The following is a 21815-nucleotide window of genomic DNA, read 5'->3' as shown; positions in this document are numbered from 1 at the left end:
GTGCTTCCTTGGCCCAGGTAAACCAGCCCCTTCTTCAGAGGATGAAGTGACGAATTCAGGAGTATCACTATGCAATGGGAACAGAATATAGTAGTGTGGGATGTTGGCAAGGGATGGGGCATAACTGGGCATATGCCAAGGGTTCATCCAGCTCTGGCACAAACCCTGAAGGACAGGGTACTGAAGGGCAGGGTACATTTGACAAATCAGTAGCACCAATGTTTCAACACCCATCATGCCATCAACAAGTTTATTTTAGACTATTTAAAAATAACAACAAACTGAGATCCAGTGATCATTTGGCATTTCTTTTATATTTCTTTGAAAGTAGAAAGCATAATTTGTAGATCCGAGGGTCATTCAGGCTGTGTTACTTTCCCATCAAACACCTGTGGGAAGACCCATAGAGAAATCAGCAAGAGAAACAGGATGGAAGTATCAGCATGCTGGAGGAAAGGTGGGCTTTTCAGAAATATCATCATCATCATCATCATCATCATCATCATCATCATCATCATCATCATCATCCCAGGAAAGAACAGCACAATGAGGATTGATAGGGTTGAGAAGCCATGACTTGGAAAAGAATAATAGGGTGGAGGGAGAAAAGGAATGTCGTACTTTGGGGAAATGGCCAAATGGAAATCCGATGAACAGCACTGTTTCTAGGAGTGGGAAGTGGGGAAACACCACAACATTTTGCGGCAGGTCTTGCTTGTGATACCTTTTGTTTCGGATAATATTGAAATATTGCTTGGAAAGGTTTTAGCCATCCTTATATCTCAAGACTTTATTCAGTGCTGTCAGCAGAAATTCATACTCAGAAGTTGACAAAGAGATATAGAGGCAAATATAGTGAAAGTCATTTGTCAATTGTTGTACCTTTAAATTATTTTCAATTTATGTTGACCCTAAGGTGAATCTATCATGGGGTTTTCTTGGCAAGATTTGTGCAGAAGAGGGTTGCCACCATGAGGCTGAGAGAGTTTGATTTGCCCGAGATCTGGCTTTATAATGAAAGTAGGGATATATGGAGAGAGAAAGAGACCCATAGTACCCTGCCACCTGAATTATTTCACTCATCCATATCAAAGTGGCATGCTTCTTTCAGTCCTGGAAGGTTGTATTCTATTCCTTAGGTACACCAAGTAGCCACAAACCTGCTTTGGACTTCCTATTATTACTCTTCATCTGAGCAATATCCTGTTTGTGTATCTGATCCTGCACATGGCTTTCCCCCAGATGCAGGTGCAGGATTATTACACTGCCTGGTCCGAGTGCGCTTTTCTCCCTTACATTCAGACCAGTCAGACCAGCAGCTCCATCCTCCATCAATGGCTACCTGACCTGCAATAAGGTGCAAATGTCTTGTTAGTCTAATATAAGAACATTAAGAACACTTCTAGCACAGTTCTTACAAGAGGCCTTAATATCTGATAGTCCAATGACCAGCCAAGATGCAATCTGGAATGTACCCCATTTTCCCGAAAATAAGACATATCCATAAAATAAGCTGTAGCAGGATTTCTAAGCATTTGCACAATATAAGCCATACCCCAAAAATAAGACATAGTGATAGGCCTGGCATAGAATAGAAGGGTGTGGGAAGGGAGCGGAAAGATTGGGGCCAATGGTTCTAAAGGAAATGGAGTTGCAAGAAATTCAGGATGGAATTCCGGGTTGGGAGAGTTATGATGATGTTCCAGAAGAAGACTTAACTATATTTGAATAAATGTAGATTGTTGTACCATACTTAATAAAAATAAGACATCCCCTGAAAATAAGCCATAGTGTGTCTTCTTGAGGAAAAATAGATATAAGACAGTGTCGTATTTTCGGGGAAATACAGTAGATGCAAAGGCACCACTTCTTTGGCTGGGCTAAGCATTGCAATGCAGAAAACATCTGCAGTGTGGAGGTGTGGTAGGAGATGAATTCGTACCCCGTTCCTCATCTGTGGTTCCTCTTCTACAAACTCCTCCATTAGGTTGCTTTACAACAAAATCACCACTATACATTGTGTCTTCATCACCCCAATCTTGTTTTGCAGCTATGTGATGGAGAATCAGGTTCCTGTTGTACATTTCAACCAATCGTTTAGCTCTGTCTTCAGAATCTGTGCATTTCCAAAGCACTTGCAGTTTTATCAAGCAAATGCTTTAGCCTAAGAACATTTCGGTGCCAGGTATTAAACCGCTCCTTTAACTTTGACATAAAGACATCAACAGAACTTTCTAAAGTAGCTTTGCCCAAGCTTTCACCATCCAGATGTATGGAATCATAATCTTTATCATACTTAATTAGCTTCATGATATTGTTCCAGCTACCAGTTCAGAATTACAGAGTTGTGATTTCTGGAACATGTTGTCAGGTGCATGTTTATTTCTTCTACAAGCTACAGATGGCATCTTGTATGTCCCCACTAACCACATGAATAAGATTGTAGGACTGGCAAGTGGTATTTTGTTTAATACAGTGGATCCTGCCAGTCACTGTATTTTTAAAAGTGTCTTTCTCTAACACTTGGAACCCTCTTGGGCAGTATGATCCAGAAACAATTAGACATATGAATGTGGAGCAGCACAATCTGTCTAATTTGTCTGTCTGGATCCAAAATGCCACCTATTACAAGAACTTACGAAACAAAAGGAAATGTCTGGATTCACAGTCATAATTTTTTTAATATCACATGGTCTCAATCTGGAGAATAATATTTAAAGCCTTGCATGGTTTAGGTCCAGGTTACCTATAGGAATGTCTCCTCCCATACAATCCTCCCCATGTACTCAGGTCCTCTGAGGGATATTTACTTTAACCAGATAGGACTAGTATGGCAACCCAGAAGACATTTTCATCAACTGCCCCTAGACTGTGGAATAACCATCTGGGAAAGATTCAGCAGCGACATATGCTGTCTGAATCGGAAACGGTATAAAAGACTGATATCTTCCAGCAGGCCTAATTGTCAACCTTAAACTATGAATATTGAATAAGTATATTTTAAATGTAAGTCTTGATGATTTAATGTGTAATGGTTACCCTAATCTTATGTTTATGTGTTTTAATCTATGTGTTTAAGTGGTTTTATGTGATCAATTTTTTATTGTATTTTAATCTATGTTGTACCCTGCCTTGGAGAGCTCATGATCATGATCATCATCAATCAACCTCCACTCTGGAACACATCATCCTCTTCCTTCTTAAATGCCACACAACTCACTGTTACTTTGAGGAACTGAAGAAGACAAAAGCTGAATCATCTTGCCACAACATTAAATAGTTTTGTTACTTAATGATTGTAATAAATATATTTTTCAAGTGATTAAAAGATTGATGTATATCTATATGTTCAGGATGAAGCAGCTGTAGGTTGCATCCACACTGCAGAAATAATCCAAGCTGGCATCACTTTAACTGTCATGGCTCAATGCTAGGGAATTCTGAGAACTGTAGTTTTGTGAGATACAAAGAACTTTATCGCACTGCGTTCCTTCCACGCGTTCTGAGAATGGAACGGAAGGAGTAGGGATGAGTGCGGAACGAGTGGGGGACGGATTTTACCGCACGCATCCGTCCCTCATTTGTTCCGTTCCCCCTCTCTTCCGTTCTTAATCCGTTCCAGAGGGGGAAATTTTTGAGAACTGTTCTGAACAGTTCTCAAAAAGCGTCCCCTCTGGAACGGAATGGGCAGGGAAGAGAGGGGGAACGGAACGAGTGAGGGACGGGTGTGTGCGGTAAAATCCGTCCCCCACTCATTTCCGTTTCCTGCCAGGCCGGGCCGACAACCCGGTGCGATAAACTTCTTAGTCTTCTCTGTCAGAGAGCTCTAGTGCCACAACAAATGACAGTTCCCAGAATTCCATATTATTGAGCCATGGCAGTTAAAGTGGTGTCAACCTGAATTATTTCTGTAGTCCAGATGTAGCTTGAAGCCCTGTGCACACCAGCACTTTGGGCTGGCCTAAGGGTGGAGTCAGGGTGTGGTGTCTCCATGACACATGCCCAGCTCTGCCCCCAGAGTGCCATGACACTGCACACCACACCATCACGGTGTTCCTCCAGCACTGCATCCACACGATGCAGCACCAAAGGAGTGCTGTATAGCTGTGGCGCCATAGCTCTCGTGACTTTTCCAGGGTGCAAAAAGGAGCTGCTTTTTGCGATTCCTTCTCATGCTCTGGAAAGGTAAGATCAGGGTCGTAGCCTGTGGTTGCCGTGGCCCCAATCTGGCTGAAAAAGGGGAGGCTGGAAGCTGCCCCTTTGGGGCTGTTTGTATAGCCCCTAAGTAGTTGCACTCAGTCTCTTAGTGGAGACTTCCAAGTGAGGCTGGGGTGGCTTCCTCTCTACTGTCATTCTACCAAAAGGCAAAGGCGTTATCACAACCCACGCTGGCTGGATAGAATCCCTAAGCAAATGTTTGTGCAACTTCTAACCTGAGACAAATGTTGTTGTGGGTATCTGGCAGGCTTTTCCTTTGAAATAAGCTGTACATCCACATTCACACTTTCCATTCAGGAGCAGTACAGTTCCACCATTTTGGCAGGGCTGACATTTGCATACACTATATTCAGCAATATAGTCTTCTACTGCTCTGTCAAGATTTCGTTTTTTTATCCTGGAGTCAGGCATCTTCAGTGGTATAAGCTCAGAGATTGGATTTGTCTGAAGAGAATTTTGAACACATTAATGTATGCACATCTTTAAATTAAGCACTTTATTACTATTGCTATATATATTTCTGCATAAAGATGTGACCAGTGCTTCTTTAGCATGGAAAGCACATAACCATTTCCTTTCTTTATACATTGCCTCTGTTTACTTTGAAAATCTAAAACTTGGCTATAGCCATATTAGTTTACCATATTAGTGGTGATAAACTGATTTACTCTGAGGTCCAATAGTTCTTGCATGGTATTAGTATGTGAGTTTTTTTCTATGGTAAGGCTGATGGAGAAATCAAATGAGCAAAATGAGCAGGAGAATCTCCAAATAAAACTAATCTTGCATATCATATACCACAAAAAAGTGAAGTGGCATACAGTCTCATCTAAAGAGGAAGACTACTTAAGTTCATTACGTCTAGCATCTAAAATCACCTAATTATACTGGCAGTTCCTCACATCAGCTATAACATTTTATTCCTGCATTTACTTCTGAGACAAAACAGAATGAAAAAAGTCTCCTTTTCTCTTTCTTTCTTCTCTGTAATTTCCCCCTTAAAATTCTAGTACTATAGTACACCAGTGAAATGGCACTTTTGCACTATTATATTATTTCACTAAGAATTTTAAAGAAATAAATTCAGAGAAAATTTGCCTTTCAAAACAGAGGATTTCAGAAAACCACGACACCCCCCTTTAAAAAAACAACACCACCATTGGAAGAGTCCTCATGCAGATCCAAGAAATACAGGCCTGCAAAACTGAGGGTCATAAAAACTTTTTTTTAAAATGATGCTTTAAAGGAATTTGGCATTCTAAATTCAGAAATGACTTCAGATTTGCTCCATCTCATACAGTTTTGCTTTGATGTTTTAACGTTGTGATATGTGACTGAATGAACTAATCCCACAAATAATTATCCTGCAAAGAGTAAGAATGGGGTTAAAGTCTTGTAACAGACTTTCAAAAGACATTTAATTCACTGATATGAAACAAAAATCATCTCAAAAGCACTAAAAGAAATCAATCTGGAACATCAAAACTGAATCACAACTGGATAAAAACACTGAATTTGTGGAAGGACTGTGGTTTGGCATTTTGTTGTGCTTTTTTAAAATTCAGCTCCCCAAATTGCATTAAATGGAATGAAACAAGTGGATATGGAAATGATAGCAACCAACAAAACTCAAGAAGCTATAGCATGAAAAGTCTCACTTCTTTAGACCAATCTTTGTTTGAGATCGTTTTTGAATAAAAGTAAGTGGTCTACTATGGATTTTTCTTCTCAAACTTTATATAAGAAAAATTTGATCTGTAATCTGTGGGTGGACATACTTCCTTTTCTGTTCTGTTTTTCTTGGGACTGTGTTCTGAACCCATGTTCTCTGTCTGTGTGGTGGATAAATATAATCTAGAATGTTTTCTCTATACTTTGTTCCTTAACAACACCCTTTGTGTGTGTGACTTGATCCCATTATGTGGTTTGTTTCACTTTCTTGAGTTATCTGCCTACTAGGTATTGACTGTGAGGAGAGTTGTACACGGAATTATTTTATAGGTGAAGATAAAAAGGAAGGAGGGAAGGGGAGGAAAAAGAAAGGAAATGTGCCAGCACTTTTAAGACTAATTAGTTTTCATTTTCGCATGAATTTTGTGGATTTAAACCCATTTCCTCAGATGCAATATGGAATATTTGATGTTCAGGTTAACAAATTACAGGAAAAACTGTCAATATATGCATTTAGGGGGAAACTGCACCTACCTCTTGTTCTATTACAACAGGAGCATCAGGAAGCGTAGAAGCCCACTGGACATAGTCCTCAATATCAATAACCCGGTTACCTGTTGACAACTGTTCCTTTAGACGAACTAAAACAGCAGTCTTCCCTCCTTGAACTATAGAGACCACATCATTAATAATTGAATTTTCAAGCCTGTTGTCAACTATAAGAAGAGAAAAACAGAAGAAGAGTGGATCAGGGTGGGATTCTTAGGGAGTTCAGCTATGCCTTACCACAGCCGCATTTCTTTTTGCTTTTTTTCCCTCTTTCCATTTTGCATCTTTTGGGAGTGGATAAGGATTGAGTGGTAGATCAAGCAAAAAGTCATTTGATTTTCTTGTTTCACCATTTCTTTAGAGAAAGATTTCAAGCGGCAACAGCAACAACAGATACACAGGCTGGAGATAGGCTAGCTGGAAGTTTGCGTACAACCAGGAAGCTGTTTTCTGAAACATTGTACAGTAAGAGAATTCAGCAGGCTTGTTAGTGATAAGGTAACTGGTTCTTTGGCACTACTTGATGATTTCCCTAGTCAGAAGATTTGTTGGCTACTGACAATATTCCAGTTAGAATTAGATGTAGTTCCCACATTCAATCAACAGCCCAAAAGCCAGTGTGCAATTGACAGGGTTTCTGATTTGAGCGGCACCAAAAGTTGGTTGGGTCCTGTTCTGCAAAAAGGCCAGAAAGAGTTTCTGGGACCAAAACTATGTTGTATTCCTAGGCAGAGTTACCGTATATCCTCCTTTTCCCAGACACATCCTCTTTATCAGAGCTAAAATTGCTTTCTAGGCCAACTTTTAGAATCACAGCTGACATAGCAGAGATATTTAAAGTGAGAGTCATCATAGCAATTGGTGGTATTCATTTGATAAGTGTACCCCCTTTTTTGCTTTTCAAAATATGGTAACTAATTCCTAGGAGTCCTTTCAATATCATTCCTCCTTTCTTGGTAAGAAGCACTGATGACAGCTATATTGCAGGCTGAAATATAAATACTACAAAAATAATGCAATTATTCAATCATTCTGGCATTCTGAAAAAGAAAACACACATATGCTGCACGCCATTTTGGGGAAACTAAGCATGTGTTTTTATTCAACTTGTATGCAGAAAAGATCACATGCATAACAGGATTAGACACAGAGGAGGAGTGATGATTAGAGGAAGGAATATCCACAATGTAAGATATACAGACAACACCATACTACTATCAGAAGACATCAAAGACTTGAAACAATTACCAAACAAAGTTAGAGAGGGAAATGCCAATGCAAGCTTATTGCTGAACAGTAAGGAAACAAAAATAATGACCACAGAGGAGTTACAGAAATTAAATCTAGATAAGGAAATTTAAATAAAGGCTTCCCATACCTTGGATCAATCATTGATCAGAACAGGGATCAGAAATCAGAAGAAGACTAGGATTGGGAAGGGCACTAATGTAGGGCACTATAGACAAGATCTTTAAGTGCAAAGATATAAAACTGAACACCAAAGGTAGGAACATTCAAGCTATTGTATTTCCCATCACCGTGTACAGATGTGAGAGCTGGACAGTGAAGAAAGCCGATAGAAAGAAAACAAAAACAGGATCCATTCCACAACTTACTGATAAATTTATAACATATACCCTATAACAAATAAAAAATTCAGGTTAAATTCTTTTCCTGCTTGTCAAAGCTCCTAAGTGATTTATATTTTGATTTGTCCATGCAATCTGCTTTATGTTGAACAAACTGGGAAGTGTCTTAAATCTTGTTCAATTGAGCATAGAAGCAGAATTAGGAATAGAGCTAGAGATACCCTCTTGTATGAGCATTTCTTGAATAAAAATCATAATGTCAACTCAACTAGTTTTTGCGTTCTAATCATTCATTCGAATCAGAATGTCAGTGCTGCCCTTATAAGAATGGAAACTTAATACAGCTGCTCCTGCAGTTCTTAATGACAAAATACATTACACCCCCCCCCCCCCCGTAATCCACTTTATCTACCACTCCATTATAAATAGGGCTGATGGAGTTCTTTGAAAGTTACTCTGACATCATGTCATCTGCATAACCACTGGTTGAACATGATACTGTATATATGTAAGCACTGTATATTGTATATATTTATTATTATTATTATTATTATTATTATTATTATTATTATTAACCTTTATTTATAAAGCGCTGTAAATTTACACAGCGCTGTACATACAATCTTTATAATTGGACGGTTCCCTGCCCTCGGGCTTACAATCTAAAAGACACGACACAAAAGGAGAAGGGAGTGGTGGTGGGGAAGGGGCCTCTCTAGTAGGATAATACATATAAAATACATAGCAATACAGGAAATGATTCAATAAAACAAACAACAAAAGAACATCAAATAGCAAGTGACAATTATGCAATGCCTGGGAAGGCTTCTCTGAACAGGATGGTCTTCAACTCCGTTTTGAAGCTAGTTAAAGAAGTGATGGCTCTTGCTTGTGGGGGAAGAAGGTTCCAGGAGTGAGGGGCAGCAAGGGAAAAGGGGCGAATCCGGGATGGGGCAGAGGAAATCCTGGGCTGAGACATCAGACCTTGACTACCAGAACGGAGAGCCCTAGTGGGAAGGTGAGGAGAGAGAAGGTCTGATAAGTAAGGAGGGGCCAGTCCATGGAGGGCTTTAAACGTCGACAGCAGGAGCTTATACTGAATGCAGAAAGGGAGGGGGAGCCAGTGAAGGGATGCCAACACAGGAGAGATGTGGTCAGAGCAGTGGGTGGAAGTGATAATGCGTGCAGCTGAATGCTGGACAGAGATTAAAGGACGGAGGTGAGAAAGAGGAAGCCCAGCCAGGAGGACGTTACAGTAATCAAGTCGTGAGATCACTAGGGCATGGACCAGGATCTTGGCAGTAGAGGCAGAGAGATATGGTCGGATTTTGGCAATATTGTACAAAAAGAATCTACAAGCCTTGGCTGTGGTCTGGATCTGAGGAATACACGACAGAGAAGAGTCAAAGATAAAACCAAGACTGCGGGCTTGCTGGACTGGTTGAATAGAAATGTTGTCCATAGAGACAGAAAAGGAGAGTTGAAGGGTGGGCTTAGGAGGAAAGACAAGAAGCTCCGTCTTGGACATGTTGAGCTTCAAACACCGATGGCGCATCCACTGCGATACAGCTGTGAGGCAAGACGAAACTTGCTGTTCAAGCCTTGGAGAAAGGTCAGGGGCGGAAAGATACAGCTGGGTGTCATCGGCATACAGATGGTAGGAAAAGCCAAAAGAGCTAATGAGTTTACCTAAGGACAGTTAGTAGAGAGAAAACAGAAGGGGACCCAGAACAGAGCCCTGGGGAACTCCAACAGATAAGGGAACAGGAGATGAAGTTTGACCACCTGCAACCACGGCAAAAGATCTGTCTGACAAATAAGATCTAAACCAGTCAAGAACAGAGTCTGAGAACCCAAGGTCAGAGAGTATGTCAATTAGGAGACAGTGATCAATTTGTGGATGTTATGCATATTGATGTTATGTAGGAATAGCTTTCTTTGTTGTATGAATTACCGATACATATTGAATGACCGAGGCAGGTCCATTTTGAAACATCCTGAAATTCTTCTTGGGGCTGGTTGGACCATCACAGCATTCCTGTGGAAATAAATCCTCTGCCATTGTAGTGATTTATCACTACAGCATTCCAGGTTCATCACAACCTTCTTGTGGAAATTGCCTATAAATCCTCTATGGAGCCTGGTATTATATCTTTGGTTGCAGAACTTCAAGGATATTCTTTAACATAGCATTTTTAATGGCATTTGTCTAGTGGATTTTATCATACAATGGCTTCTTGGAGGAACTGTAAACTTTGGAGTGATTTTTCCATTTTATCATACATGGAAATTTTGTAGAATTATTCATTCCATATGGCTTTTTAATGGATAATTTGTGTTATGTCATTGTTTGTTTTATCTCTTCAGTGGTATCATCTGTATCAATTTATTTATAGCATTCAATACAGGTTTTTGGGAGGCTATAATGTAATATATCTGTATGGCTCTTCCTTGTTTTTATATTAAGGAGTATTTATCCTATTGTAGCCTGAGTTTTCACTAGACAAGATATTGAAGTGCAAAAATGTATAAAATTGGACACCAAAGTTAGGATCTCTGAAGACATTGTATTTCCCATCATCATGTATGGATGTAAGAGCTTGGCAGTGAAGAAAATCAAGTCCTTTAAGATGAGATGCTGTAGAAGAGTGCTAAGGTTACAGGTGGCCAAAAAGACAAACAAATGGGTCCTAGACCAGATCAAGCCTCAACACCCCCTGGAAGCGAAGATATTTAAATTGAAGTTATCATACATCAGACATATCATCAGAAGGCATAACTCACTAGAAAAGACAATAATGCTAACAAAGAGGGGGGGCAGCAGAAAGAGAGCAAGACCACATGCCAGATGGTTAGATGCTGGAGACCACAGCCCTGAGCCTGCAAGATATAAGCAAAGCAGTTAAAGACAGAGGAGCTTGGAGGTGTCTTACTCAAAATATCACCATGAGTCAGTCAATTTGAAGGCAGTTAACAACAACAACAGAAGCATGTGTTTAGGCCTACTTCATCCACATCTAAAATGATATAGATGTCTTCAGCCCTCTACGCAGATGAACATGGCTAATATTTTTCCCAAGGGAGACATGAAAAAATCTTATTGATAGACAGAAAGGATATACTTAGGGACAAGCAAATCACATCTTTTGCAAACTTTTGGCATCACACAATTTTTTTTAAAAGTCAGAGTATCACTGAACTGTGGAACACACAAGTATGTATCAATGGATTTTTGTGGGTTTTTCGGGCTATGTGGCCATGTTCTAGAAGAGTTTATGCCTGATGTTTTGCCAGCATCTGTGGCTGGCATCTTTCTCTGAAGATGCGAGCCACAGATATTGGCAAAACATCAGGAATAAACTCTTCTAGAACATGGCCACATAGCCCAAAAACCCTACAAAAATCTATGGATGCTGGCCATGAAAGCCTTCGACTATGTATCAATGGTTGGGAATCTAAATACACCTTTTTCTACATTAATTTATGTTCAAATGGATATGTGTATGTATAGGATGGAGGGTAGGTAAGTAGAAAATTTCCTTTCCTGAAAACACACCTCTTAATCCTTGTACTACATTCTTCAGAAGAAAAAAGGGGAAAATGCAAGGTGGGGAGAGTACCTTTTTTAATTTTGTCAGTTTTGCAGTCACGATTGGAAAGAGAATGCTTGGATTCCAAACCAGCAGTTGCTAAATCCAAATCCATATTAAAACCCAGACATCTCTCTACATCTGATATGGTAATTCCTGAAAATGGAATTAACAACAACATTATTATTATAAGGAGGGAAGGGTGGAGCTATGCAGTACTTGCATCCGGAATCTGGAAATACATCCTAACAAATTCACAAAGCAATTATATTTAGGATGACAATCTAGTTAGAAAGATATATATGCACTAAAGTTCTAGATCAGTGAGATGTAAGATGGTTCACCAGGCAGAACCAAGTCACATCTCCTTCATCACCCTGCCAAACCACACTTTTAAGGTGCTGAAGCCTCATCTCACTCCACCCCATCTAAATGGCCATTTACTGGACTGTGGGCAGTGGGAAGGATGCAGATAAAAGAAACATAGAAATATAGCTGGATGCTTCCATTCCTCCCTCTCTTCCAAATTGCATAGGCTAGAAAATGACCATGGGGACTGCAGGACCTATGTTTCTATAGCTGGACACAAAGTGACAACAAATCCTTCAATATCTACTGGAGATCAACCTGTGGGAATATAGCTGAATTGCTTCTCTGCATACCCCCATGCTCCCTATTGCTCAATAAATGGTGATGGGGGATTGAGGTAGGTAAAATGTGGATTTGGGTAAAGCATTTGGTCATTGTAGAAGGTCAGCAGAGATTTCAGATCTTGTGCAATTACAAAAGACGTTTATTTACACAGACATACTTTGGACTTCAGCCTGCATACATCACTAATGTAGTCACAGTTTCACCTGTTTGTTTTTATGCTGCACAGCTCATATCCCTCTCATGATTTACAATTTTACAACCATGGGTGTGCACCTCCAACTTTCTTAATGTGACAGGGACAATCCCAGTTAATCCTCTGCCATCCTGATTTTTCAAGTGTTTTTAAAATGCCCCAGTTTCTCCCTTTGCCCTCAGCTTCCTTCAATTGCTGTAAAGTGACGTTCTTAACATTCAGGTGGGTTCATATAGGGAGGTACGGTTTTTCAAAGAGTCTGGACCCATGTATAACCAGCACTTTGAACTATGGAGAAATGGATCAGTATCCAGTGAGGCTCTTTCAACAAGAGAATTGTATGCTCCTTGTAACTGGTCCCAGTTAGCTCTATGACCACATCATGTTGGACCCACTAAAATTGCTAAGAGGTTTCCAAAGGTAGTCCCACATAGAATGTGTTGAAGTAGTCCCAACAAGATGTAACCAAGACATGTGTTACTGTAGCCAGATCTGACATATTTATGAACTGGTACGCTGGAGTGTATTATTGGTTTAGTGCCAAAATAGCCTTGGAATTAGATGAAAAGGTGGGAGAATCAAGTGTCATCAGCATATTGGTGACATTCAATCACCAGACTCCAGATAAACATTCCCAGCAGTTTCATGTAAAGAGTACATAGAACAGCATGGTGGACAGAACTGAGCCCTGAGGAACCCCACAGTCCAGCAGCCATGACATCAAATAGGAATTTCCAGCACTACCTTCTGTGTCTTCCCCTCTAAGAAAGATTGGACCTACTGTAAAACAGTGCCCTCAAGTCCAGTCCTAGAGAGGAAGCATAGAAGAGTACCATGGTTGATAGTACTAAAAGCTGCTTGGAGGTCCAGCAGAATCAACATTAATACATTCTCCATTTCCCAGTATAGGTTATCTGACAAGGTGATCAAAGATTTGTCTCCATCTGCACTGGCCAGGACATTCCAGGGGTAGCTTTGACTATCTTGGCCCCACATCTGCTCTGACCTGCCCCCATTACCTTGGCATGCATTCCTGCACAGTGGTGGCTGTTTGCACAGGCGTCCCACTGGACTGCCCAACACATATCCTTGCTGCAGGTTGCTTGCTTCTGAGATCAAGAGCCCAGTGATAGCCACATGCTGGGCATCTTGTTCTGACCTCAAAATTAGTGACCTACAGCAGCAGTGGATGCATTGATTGGCCCAGCAGGATGCCTGTATAGACAGAGGCCACACCATGGGAATGGAGGGCTCTGGATCTTCCAGAGAAGATCCAGAGCAACAAGTAAGTTTTTAAAATTTATTTGAACTTTGTTATGTCCTGATTCTGGTCCAGGATATGCCAGACATTGTCTAGACTGCCCACACCAGTACCAGGATTTGGGTTGTGTGTCATTCAAATGGGGGGCAGAAAGCAAAAGGGCTTTTTGGCTGGTGCAGACAAGGCCTCTGTCCCATAATCAGATTGGAAATTAGATTTAAATAGAAGATTCTGTGGAAGTTTGCCCAAGAAAGGGATGCTGGAGATGGGAGATCAGCATGGTGCAATAATTAGAATGTCAGACTGGGAAAGGACTCAAAATCTTAAGCCCAGCAATGAACTTGTAGTAGCTGTTGTTGAGCCAGTCACTATCTCTGCCTAACCAACTTCACAAGATTGTTGTGAGATTAAAAATGATGAAGGAGGCCATACATACTGTGCTGAAGTCCAGGTAGGAAATGAATACATTTCTTTAGTAAAGATTAAAATGGAATGAAAGAAGAACATATAAAATGTAAAGCAACCTCAATATTGATCAAGGCCAGGTGAGGTTTTTGAGGGACAGTTTTCAAATTAACAAGTTCATAGTTAGGTTCCAGTTTTATTCCTTGCCATACTGCTGCCCCAGAATTGAACCAATGTACACAAGAATCTTAGATTTTGAGTCCCTACCTTCCTGTGTCATTTTTTCACTGTCCAACACATATAGTAATTCATATTTTCCTCCAAAAGTTCCCCTCCGTGCATAATGAGTTCCATATGTTTCCAGAAATTTATAATATTCTCCTTTGTCATATGTAGTGGGCAGATATTTTAAATCATCAAGGAACAAGTCAGTCAGACGAAGATCGCGTGATCGCATGATGAACGATCCTAGTTCAATGTTTGATTTCACATGTAAAAAAGCTTGTTTCTGTAAGGCAAAAGATGTTAGTGTGCTGATGGGTCTGCTTGCAGGAAAACAGAAGATAGAATTCCATGTACTTCTTATATTAATAACTGTTATCCTGCCAAGAAAATTAGGAGTTTTCCCACTACTAATATAGCATTTGATACTGTCATGGAACTCTGCAATTTGTAGGGGCACTTAAAATTCACAAGCAGAAAGCTCTAGCGCTTCACCAAATTATAAAACCCATTCCATAGGATACCATAGCTGTTAAAGTGGCATCAAATATATGTATAAAATGGTATTAAATATGTGACAGACTTAAGCTGGTTAAACAGTTAATTTTGCTAGGAAGGGGTTTGGAGAACTGCAGTTCTATATGACACATATATTACCATGTTGGAGACTTAGGTGTTTGTCAAAATTAAAATCCAAACTTTCCTGAGGAAAAGCCACTCTAGCTAAGCTTAGTACAGATGTACAGTCAGCCCTCTATATCCATTTTAGATAAGGAACACCATTTTTCCATGTCACTGTTTATAATGGGACTTGAGCATCCACAAATTTTGGTATCCATGGGGGGTCCTGGAACCAAACCCCAATAGATAAAGGCCAACTGTTTACATGAGCAACACCTGGTATTAGAAGCCCAGCTACCAACTTTCCCTTTTCTGGTCGACTGTTTTAAAGAAGAAGTGGGTAGATGCAGAAGGGACAAATTTTCACCCCCATAGAATGACAGTGAGTTGCACTCTCCTATTTTCAGCTGATGGGAGTTAAAGTCCAACAATGGCTAGAGGGGACAATATTGTCAACCCTTGCATGAAAGACTGTGTATGATATTTGCTAAAGCTCTTTCTTTCACCCAGAAACACTCCAGATACACTCACCATACACTCAGAAAGGAGAGATGTAGTAGTGATGGGTGACTTCAACTATCCTGATATTTGCTGGAAGTCAAACTCAGCCAAATCCTCAAGGTCTAGCAAATTCCTCACTTGCCTCAAAGATAATTTCATTGTCCAAAAGGTGGAAGACACAACAAGGGGGTCAGCTATTTTAGATCTGATCCTAACAGTGTTGCCAATTTCGTGACTTTCACGTGAAAACGGGGACTTTTCAGAGCTTTTCGTGTGATTTTCGCGCCTGGCTCTATTTCAGTGCCTTTTTCGCGACTTTGGCCCATTTCAGCTCCAGACTGCTGCAGAGCAACCAACCCTTTGGAGTGTAACAGTTTTCAGCCAAGAGGGCTGGAGAAAAAACTCTCTCTCTAATGACTCCCTCTGAGAGCCAGGACGGAGCAAGCCCCCCAACCAACCCCAACTGTTTGGAGGAATCACATTCACACTAACAGTTCAGCCAATCAGAGAGAGGACAGTGATTGCCCCCCCCCCAGGCATTCTCAGGCTCCAGGGGAAAGCAAAGTGGCTGCAGTGCTGGAGAGAGGCAGGGAGTGAGGGATCTTGGCTGGTTTCCCAATTGCCTTGGATTTCCAAGTAAGAAATAAGTTTTAAGGCACACAAAGGCAATACTTGATCATGGTATCATGGCTTGATGTTGTGGACTTCTGTGTGTGCCTGAGAGTGACATTTGAATTTCTGAATTCCTGAGCTTGGGCAGAGTGTCCCAAGCCTACCTCTCAGGGTCATTGTTGTACTGTGAAGACCATTTGGGTTGTGTGATGTGAATGTGATGTCCCTGAGTGTGTGTGTGTGTGTGTGTGTGTGTGTGTTAGTGATTAAATATGCCTCTGAGCATGGGCAGAGCACCTGGTAAATTGGCATCCCTGCCCTGTCTTCCCAGAATTTTGTTTTGTGGCTCTCTTTTTTGTTCTCTTTTCCATTGCCATCCATACTGCAGAAATAATCCAGTTTGGCACTGCTTCTAACTGCAAGGCTCCCTGCAATGATGTGATTCTGGGCACAACAAACCACCAAGCCCAGAATTTCATGCATGGAGCCCTGGCTGGTAAAAGCAGTGTCTCAACATGTCACAACAAACTACAATTCCCAGGATTCCCTGGTTGAACAAAGGAATTGCCTGCACGCTTCCAGATCACAGCCCCAGAGAATGAGTCTACAGGATGTCAGTGTTGCCAATTTAAGTCCAGTTCTTCAGCTGCATTTGGATTTAATAACGATAATAATGGTGATGATGATAGAGAGATCTTGTAGCACCTTTGAGTCTCACTGAAAGAAAAGTTGGCAGCATGAGCTTTCCTAGACTTAAGCGTATTTCCTCAGATGCATGGGAATTGTAGTTCATTGTGGCACCAGAGCTCTTTCTCACAAAACTACAATTCCCAGGATTCTCTAGCACTGAGCCAGGGCAGTTAAAGCAGTCTCAAACTGGTTTATTTCTGCAGTGTGTCTTGGACCCAACTCAGGCTGCATCTTCACTCCAGACTCCAGAGACAATCCAATTTCATACCGTTTTTACTGCCATGACCCAGTGCTATGAAATCCTGGGAATTGTAGTTTGTTGTCACACCAGAGTTTGCTGAGAGAGAAGGTTAAATGTCTCCAAAAACTAGAATTCCCAGGATTCCATAGCACTGAGCCATGGCAATTAAAAGGGTGTCAAACTGGATTTATTTCTGCAGTGCGGTTGCAGCCTAACACATTTCTATTTGGCACAAAGCTTCCTGAACCCCCTTCATGTCAAAATAAATATCTTAAAAGGACTGAAAGATTCTTTGTTTGGTTCAATGGTGATTTTGAGGGTTGAAATAAGTTACAATTATTTTTATTCAATTATGTTTACGTTTATTTGCAAAACATCCGCCATTTTAACATTATGGGAATTTTCCAGGAATTGTGACTGAATATTCCATGTGATCTGGGGGGATTCAGCGTGTTTTGGACAAACATTTTCGGGAATTATCTTCGAGGCTTGTTGGCAACACTGGATCCTAACCAACAAGGATGACTTGGTTAATGGGGTGCAAGTGATGGGATCATTAGGTGGAAGTGACCATGTTCTCCTGGAGTTTGTTATACAATGGAAAGGAGAAGCCAGGCATAGTCAGACACACATCCTAGACATTAGGAGAGCGGATTTCAGTAAACGTAGAGAAATACTGAGGGTGATCCTGTAGTGAGAAATACTAAAAGAGAAGGGAGTTCAGGACAGATGGGAGTTTCTCAAAAGGGAGATACTGAAGGCACAATTTCAAACAGTTCCAGTGAGAAAGAAAAAAGGGAGATGTCTCAAGAAATGGGATGGATGACTAAGGAAATGGGATGGATAACTAAGGAACTTACAACTGAGCTAAGTTTTAAACGTAACATGTATAAGAAATGGAAAAAGGGGGAAATCACAAAAATGGAATTCAAAGGCATGTGTAGGGGTAAAGTCAGAAAAGCTAAAAGAGGTTAAAAACAATAAAAAGGGCTTTTTTCGATATGTCCGCAGCAAAAGGAAAAAGGAAACGGTAGGGCCACTGCGTGGAGAAGATGGCAGAATGCTAACAGGGGACAGAGAAAAGGCAGAATTACTCAACATCTTCTTTGCCTCAGTCTTCTCAGAAAAGGAAAAGGGAGCTCAACCTGAGGATAATGGAGCAGAGGACAGAATAGGGGAATTTCAGCACAGAATAAGTAAAGAGATAGTACAGGAATATCTTGTTAATCTAATCTAATCTCCAGGACCAGATGAACTACATCCAAGGGTATTAAAAGAACTGGCAAACGTAATATCGGAGCCATTGGCGATCATATTTGAAAACTGGAGAACAGGAGAAATCCCAGCAGACTGGAGGAGGGCAAACGTTGTCCCCATCCTCAAAAAGGGGAAAAAAGAGGATCCCAGCAATTATCATCCAGATAGTCTTACCTCAATACCAGGAAAGATTCTAGAGCACATCGTTAAACAGAGAGTCTGTGAACATCTAGAAAGCAATGCCATAATCACAAAAAGTCAATGTGGGTTTCAGAGAAAGAAGTCATGCCAGACAAATCTGATATCTTTCTTTGATAAAATAACCATCTTGGTAGATGAAGGGATATAGTATATCTTGATTTCAGTAAGGCCTTTGACAGGGTTCCCCATGACATTCTTGCAAACAAGCTTGTAAAAAGTGGACTAGACAAGGTAACTGTTACATGGATTTGTAATTGGTTGACTGGCCGAACCTAAAGGGTGCTCAACAATGGCTCCTTTTCATCCTGGAGAGAAGTGACCAGTGGGGTCCCACAGAGGTCTGTCCTGGGGCCAGTGCTGTTCAACATCTTTATCAATGACCTGGATGACAGAATTGGGGGCATACTCATCAAATTTGCAGATGACACCAAATTAGGAGGAGTAGCTAATACCCCTGAGAACAGGATCAAAATTCAAAATGACCTTAATAGACTAGAAAGCTGGGCCAAAACTAACAAAATTAAATTCAACACGGAGAAATGTAAAGTACTGCACTTAGGACAGAAAAATAAAATGCACAGATATAGGATGGGGGACACCTGGCTGAATGAGACTACAAGTGAAAGGGATCTAGGAGTCCAAGTAGACCACAAGTTGAACATGAGTCAACAGTGTGATGCAGCAGCTAAAAAGGCCAAAGCATTTTTAGGCTGCATCAATAAAAGTATAATGTCTAGCTCAAGAGAAGTAACAGTGCCACTGTATTCTGCTTTGCTCATGCCCCACCTGGAATATTGTGCCCAGTTCTGGGCACCACAATTTAAAAAGGATGTTGAGAAACTGGAGCGTGTCCAAAGGAGGGTGACTAAAATGGTGAAGGGTCTGGAAACCATGCCCTATGAGGAAAGACTTAGGGAGCTGGGGATGTTTAGCCTGGAGAAAAGAAGATTAAGAGGTGATATGATAGCCCTGTTTAAATATTTGAAGGGGTGTCACATTGAGGAGGAACAAGCTTGTTTTCTGCTGCTCCAGAGAACAGGACCAGGAACAATGGATCCAAGCTGCAGGAAAAGAGATTCCACCTCAATATTAGGAGGAACTTCCTGACAGTAAGGGCTGTTTGACAGTGGAACAAACTCCCTTGAAGTGTAGTGGAGTCTCCTTCTTTGGAGGTCTTTAAGCAGAGACTGGATGGCCATCTATCAGGAATGCTTTGATTTAGGTTTCCTGCATGGCAGGGTGTTGGACTGGATGGCCTTTGTGGTCTCTTCCAACTCTATGATTCCATGATTCTATGATTCTATGGCTATATATATTGTGTTACCTGGAAAGGCAGGAGTGATTTGCATGTATATTGTCTGTTGCTAATGGCAGGCCTCAGGGTGTGAGGGTCTGCACAAGAGGATTAATGTCTGCTTGATAGTGCTCATTGTCTGCTGGGAGAGTTCTCATTTGCATTTGTTGAGTCTTTATCTTGCTATCTTTCAGGACTGGTAGCCAAACCTTGTTTACTTTAAGGGTTTCTTCTTTCCTGTTGAAATTGTCCAGGTGTTTGTGGATTTCAATGGCTTCCCTGTGCATCCTGACATGGTAGTGGTTGGCATGGTCCAGAATTTCAGTGTTTTCTAACAGTATTTTATGCCCAGGGTGGTTTGTAGCATATTCTGCTACTGCTGATTTTTCTGGCACAGATGCTGGCGAAACGTCAGGAAGAAACTCTGCTAGAACATGGACACTTAGCCTGAAAAACCCACAAAAAACTATTGATGCCAGCCATGAAAGCCTTCGACTTCACAGTATGAACATATCCCGTAGTGAATATGATCAACAACATACAAGGAGGATTACTTAAAGTTTGGTGTCTGTTTTGTTTCGTTTTGCAGCATCCAAGACTTCCAAGAATTTCTTTGCAAAAAAAGCCCTATGCCTTTCTGAAATTTTGCAAGCTTTATCACCACAGAAGGGATAATTATACCCGCTGGTGGTATCTATTATTATTATTATTATTATTATTATTATTATTATTATCTTCTTATATCCCCCCTTTCTCCCAATATAGGGACTCAAGATAGTGAACAAGTATAAAACAATACCATTTAAAAACAATACAACAATATTAAAATATATAATTATAAAATTTAAAAAAATCAAAGCTCTCTCAGAAAGAAATCGTGTATAGACCTCTTTCATGAAACCTTTGAACTCCTTGTCTTCTGCCACTGAACTCTCAGGAGAAAAAGGTTTACAGGATTACAGTTTGTTCCCATACGCTCTTACTAGGATGTTGCAGGGCGCATATACACTATAGAAATAATATAGTTTGACACAACTGTAAGTGCTGTGGAATCTTTGGATTTGTATTTTTACAAGGTATTTAGCCTTCTCTGTCAAAGAGTGCTTTGTTGTTTGTTGTTGTTTGCCTTCAGGTCATTTCCAACTTATAGCAACCCGAAAGCAAACCTATCATAGTGGATTCCTGGCAAGATTTGTTCAGATAGGGTTTGCCATTGTCATCCTCTGAGGCTGAGAGAATGTGAATTTCCTAAGGTCCCCCAGTGGGTTTCATGGCTCAGTGAGAATTTGAACCCTGAACTCCAGAGCCATAGTCCAAATCAAAACCATTATGCCATGCTGACTCAAAGAATGCTGGTGCATCACAAAACTACAAATCCAAGGGTTCTATAGGATGGAGTCATGGCAGTTAAAGTGGTGTCAAATGTTTATTTCTGCAGTGTAGATGCACCCCTCAAGCCCATGTAGTGAATGCAGATTATTCCTACGTAAGTGTACAGAGAATACAGTCTTAATAAATCTGCATTTATAACCTTATGCTAATGTCAGATTCCTGGACTCATTGATAATTCTATTTTTGATAACTTACCTTTCCTTTGGACTCATTTAAGAAGTCACTGATGCTACTGGTTTTAGAAGATGTAAATTCCATCTTGTGATCTAATGAGAGTGAACTGTTTGTTTCTTCTGTCTCAGTAGGATTCATTTTCAGAGATAAAGATATCTGAAAATTTTGCTGTGTTTCACTTAGCATTTCTTTCAGGGAAGTCACCTGGTCCTCGTAGAACGCAGCTCTGATGCGTTTATCTCCTCGTGTCTTGGAGGGACAAACAGAAAGTTATAATTAAAATGGTGTTTAATAGATGGGTAAAGCAATCTCACCTCTGCTGGCCAATGACAGATAGCATGGCTTAGATCATCTTTAAAAAATCTTATAAAACACTCAGTTTGACATGTAACATATTCAAGGCCGTCCCACATAGTGTCAGTAAATACAGGGTATTTGGAACAAGCCACTATAGCAACAAATTCTTCCTTTACAGGTGCT

At 40.6% G+C, this 21815-nt stretch overlaps 1 protein-coding gene across 1 annotated transcript in view; it reads right to left on the bottom strand.

Moving 5' to 3' along the window:
• Window positions 1-236: 236 nt before the first annotated feature.
• The window catches only part of LOC149324092 (complement component C9-like), a 33684-nt gene continuing 12105 nt past the window's right edge, over window positions 237-21815 (bottom strand). The window contains exons 6-12 of the mRNA XM_089496266.1: window positions 21357-21584; window positions 14398-14638; window positions 11648-11773; window positions 6424-6605; window positions 4434-4662; window positions 1161-1347; window positions 237-389 (exon numbers count right to left, since the gene is read on the bottom strand). Of these exons, the coding sequence (XP_089352392.1) occupies window positions 1181-1347; window positions 4434-4662; window positions 6424-6605; window positions 11648-11773; window positions 14398-14638; window positions 21357-21584 (1173 nt within the window). The 3' untranslated portion in view covers window positions 237-389; window positions 1161-1180. The remainder of the gene's footprint in view (window positions 390-1160; window positions 1348-4433; window positions 4663-6423; window positions 6606-11647; window positions 11774-14397; window positions 14639-21356; window positions 21585-21815) is intronic.

Source organism: Sceloporus occidentalis, unplaced genomic scaffold, assembly GCF_023333645.1.
Source record: "Sceloporus occidentalis isolate IW3139 unplaced genomic scaffold, rSceOcc1.0.p SCAF_1, whole genome shotgun sequence".
Classification (NCBI taxonomy): Eukaryota; Metazoa; Chordata; class Lepidosauria; order Squamata; family Phrynosomatidae; genus Sceloporus; species Sceloporus occidentalis.
Note: the sequence above shows the minus strand (reverse complement) of the source record. Positions and strands in the feature narration are given on the sequence as shown.